Here is a 4,029-nt window from a genome sequence, read left to right as displayed (position 1 = left end):
GAGCGGCAGCAGCGCGCACAACCGCGCCGACCCCGCTGCCGCAGCCCCGCTCCGACTCCGCCCGCCGTCCCGGCTCCACTCCCCGGTCCTCTGCCGCCCCCATTTCGGCTTCTCTCCTCCGTGTCAGCCGAGGCTCTGCGGCGGCCGCGGGCCACCGCCCGGTCCGCAGCGCCCGGCCCGGCGGGCTCGGCTCGGCTCTCCCCGGCGCGGCGGCAGGCAGAGAGGGGAGAGACATTTGTAAAGAAAACGTTTATTTACACGTCTCGGCAAGTACAAAGTATTATACATGGTCTGTGTCAACCCCAAATCTTCTTTATTATGAAACATAAGGCGCTTTCTCGAGAGCCGGTGGCGCAGGGAGCGAGCGCTGTTTCGGGGCGCTAAAGCTCATCGGCTGGGAAGGTGAGGACAGAACGGCGTGTGGTGCCTGGAAGGAGCCCTTATTACTACGGTGAATAGATTACAGCTGACATTAACTTCACCTGGGACAGATGGGAGCTACCGCTTTTCAGTTTAATAGCGTTTCCGAAGCTAATGAGTCATCACCGGCTCCACCGAGTCCCCTCCGCTAAGTGATAGGGAGGTATTTTTTCTTTACACTATCCTCAGAACAGGAAAAAAAATAGCCTTTTGTTCCAAAGCCAACACAAAATACCTATGTTCAGATTTCGATATAAATAATCGAGGTTTTATATAATTCCATATTAATAGTGCCCAAAATCTCGATGCATAAATAAATTAAAGTATTAACACTTCTTACAAAAAGTGACATATTTCCCTTCCTAGTGGAACATCGACACAAATATACAAGCGGCTCCACTCCGCGCCGACCTCGGGGAAGCGGCTCCGGGCCCGGCTCCGGTCGGACCCGATCCCGGTGTCAGCCCTGCTGGCGCCACTCGCCGCCCCGCCACCCGCCCCGTCGGGGGAGCCGCGGCCCCGGGGCAGGGGGAGCCGCCCGTGCTCCGCGGGCCAGTCCTCTGCGTGCCCCGTCTGCCGGGCTCAGACGAGGGAGGTGACCGGGGGGATCTTGGCGCTCTCCTCCTCCCAGGGCTGCAGGTTCTGCAGCGCGAACAGCGACGAGTTGTGCAGGCACAGCGGGTCGGGCTGGATCGACTCGTTCAGCGACTTCTGGAAGGCGTCGTGCTGCAGCTGCAGCATCAGCCGGCTCGCCTGCTGCCGCTCGGCCTCCCGCTCCTCCGCCGTCTGCCGCCTGCCGGGGGACACGCTCAGCCCGCGCCCGGACACGGGGCACCCTCCGCCCGGGACTCCGCGAGGAGCGGCCGGCCCGGGGCCGGGGCCGGGGCCGGGGCCGGGCCGGCGGTCGCGGGAACCAGGCAGGGCGGTCGGCGCGTCCTTCCGGGGCCAGGCACCGCCGGGCGGGCGGCCACCGCTTGACCGCCAACGGAGGGACTGTGGGCGGCGGGAAGAGCCTGGAAACCCGCCGTTTCCCAGTAATCCCGTTTCCAAATATTCCCCCCTTTTCTCCCAACATTCCCTCGATTTTTGTTTTTCCAAATTGTTTCCCCCTTTCTTCAAAAAATTCCCCGTTATTTCGAAGAATCCCTCGTTTTTACTAAAAATCCCCCGTTTTCCGAATGGGGGACTATTGAAAAAGAACTATATAAAGATAATAATAATAATTATGATAGTATAATAATAAAAATTCGCCCCCAACGGTTTGCCTGACAGGAACTGGCAAGGGGGGCGATCCCCGCCGGACCGGGACTCGCAGGGCGGTGGGCGGGGGGCGCCGCCGGGGGCAGCGGCAGGACGGGGCGGCTCCGGGGGCACGGGACTCACCGCCACTTGGTGCGCCGGTTCTGGAACCAGGTCTTCACCTGGGCGTCCGTCATCTTGAGGGCCTTGGCCAGGGCAGCGCGCTCGGCCGAGGCCAGGTATTTCTGCCGGTGGAAGCGCTTCTCCAGCTCGCAGATCTGCACCCGGGAGAAGGATGTCCGCGGTTTCTTGCGCTTCGGCGGAGTCCGGTTCTGGTAGGGATGTCCGATCCGCCGTGTCACCGTGAAGGGCGTCAGTGCCGCCGCCGCTGCCCGGGGGGGAAGCACAGGGGTCAGCCCCGCGCCCGCACGGTGCCGGCCGCCCCACCCCGGGGCCGCCGCTCTGCCCGCCGGCCGCCCGCGCCCCACCGGCCCCCGGAGGGACAGAGGCTCCCCGGGGTCCCGCTTCCACCTCTCGTCGAAGAGCTGCGGAGATGACCGGGGCCCGGCCGCCCCCCGCTATCCACGCCGTGAGGAGAGCGATTTTTCGGCTCGCTGCGAGCGCAGGGGAGGGAAGCATCCAGCGGCCGCCTTTGCTTTTATTCTTACTCGCATTACTGTTATTATTTCGTTTTATATTTTTTATTGGCCCTTTCGTTCGTTGTCGGGAGCCGGCTCGCGCGCTCCGCCCCGGCGCCTTACCTGTGAACCTGTCCTTGACGAAGCGCCTGCTGCTCTCCATCCAGGGGAAGTTGAGGCTGCCCAGGCTGGGCACGGCAGGCATGGCCGGGATGGCGCTGGAGATGGGCGGCGGCACGGCCCCGGGGATGGGCCTGTGCGCCGGCACCCGGATCACGCCGGCCGGGGCCAGGCTGAGGTTTACACTGTACGATCCCGAGTCCTCGAAGGGCGCGGCGATGGCCGGGAAGGGGGCCGGCAGGGCCGGGTAGGGCGCACCGCCGCGGCCGCCGGGGCCGCCCAGGAAGGTCGCGCCGTCGGGGCCCCGGGGGGGCGGCGGGGGAGCGCTGTCCTGCTCGGGGCTGTTGAGGATCTGGTCGATGCCGAAGCTGATGGGCTCGTGCTGGTGCTGGCCCTGCGCCGGCCCCGGCGGGTCCATCCTCGGCGGGTCCATGCTCCGCCACCGCCGCCCTCGCGCCGCTGTGGAGGCGCCGCCGCTCGCGCTGCGCTCGCGGCCCGGCCGGACCCGCCGCCGACACCAAACTTTGCGGAGCGCGCGCGCGCCGCCCCCCCCGCGGCCCGCGGCCGCCCGAGCCCCTGCCCCGACGGCAGCGCGGAGCGGCGGGCCGAGGCCGTGCCCGGGGCCCGCCTGGGGGGCGGCCGGGGCCCTACCGGGCGAGATTCCGTTTGGGGTTAATTTACAGAGCCCGGCGCGGCTGTCGAGCGCGTTGGCAGCCGGTCCCTCACGGCCGAACGGGACTCAAGGCGCTAACAATTAAATAACGCTTGGTGCATTTACTTAGTTCCCTCTTATAAAGGGAAATGAAAACAGGGAATAGAATTTCCCTGTTAATAGAATGTAATGGCATTTGATCAGCACCTGGCAGGGCGAGCCCGGGATGCCGGAGCGGTGACAGGAAGGACTTGATTAGTTTTTAAACCTTAGTATTCAATTACCGCATCGCTCCCAATCGTTTCGCCAGCAGCGGCGGCGAGCGGGACGGACCTGCCGGGCACAGGCGCCGCGCTCGGAGCCCGCCGGCGGCACCTGCGGGCCCCGCTCCGCGCGGCTCTGCTCCCGCGGCGGCCCCACGGCAAAAGCGGGGCCCGGTGTGCCTTTTTTGAGACGCCCGTGCTCCGCAAGGGTCGCGGGTCCTAGTAGGCTCCGGCCCCGACGGGGTCCGACGGCCGCGGCGAGGCTGCAGCCCGGAGCTCCCCGGCGCGGGCGCTGACGGAGGCGCACCCCGGCCCCCGGCCGTCGAGAGCGTTTCCCCGGCTCACGGCACCGAGGGACACCGGCCCCGCCTGGCCCGGCGGCCATTAACGTGACCAGTAAACGCCCAGCCCCCCGGCGGGACCCCCCATGCCACCCCCGGCCCCGGGCGACCCTAATCGGATTGTCCCCGCTCGGTGCGCGGGCAGCGGAGCCGCCATCAGCCGCCGCTCCCCGGAGCGGAGCTAATGCGATTGAGGCGGCCCCGCAAGCTGGTGCGGGGCCCGCACAGCCCCGCCGGAGAGGCCGCGGGCGCAGCGCCCTCGGGGCCCCGCTCCGGGCGGCCCCGCGGGGCGGGCGGGAGGCGACGGGGCGGGGGCAAAAGGGAAAAGGAGAGGGGGAAAAAAGGAAATTAAAAAA

The 4,029-nt window shown here is 66.7% G+C and overlaps 1 protein-coding gene across 1 annotated transcript; it reads right to left on the bottom strand.

Annotated features, from left to right (window-relative positions):
* Window positions 1–1,002: 1,002 nt before the first annotated feature.
* Window positions 1,003–2,850, bottom strand: TLX3 (T cell leukemia homeobox 3). The gene is made up of 3 exons (XM_041470441.1): window positions 2,421–2,850; window positions 1,804–2,047; window positions 1,003–1,213 (listed from the first exon to the last, which is right to left on the bottom strand). The coding sequence occupies exons 1-3, from the start codon at window positions 2,848–2,850 to the stop codon at window positions 1,003–1,005; spliced, it is 885 nt and encodes a 294-aa protein (XP_041326375.1).
* Window positions 2,851–4,029: the final 1,179 nt, after the last annotated feature.

The sequence above is a fragment of the Pyrgilauda ruficollis genome, unplaced genomic scaffold (assembly GCF_017590135.1).
Source record: "Pyrgilauda ruficollis isolate IOZ18807 unplaced genomic scaffold, ASM1759013v1 scaffold105, whole genome shotgun sequence".
In the NCBI taxonomy this organism is placed as follows: Eukaryota; Metazoa; Chordata; class Aves; order Passeriformes; family Passeridae; genus Pyrgilauda; species Pyrgilauda ruficollis.
Note: the sequence above shows the minus strand (reverse complement) of the source record. Positions and strands in the feature narration are given on the sequence as shown.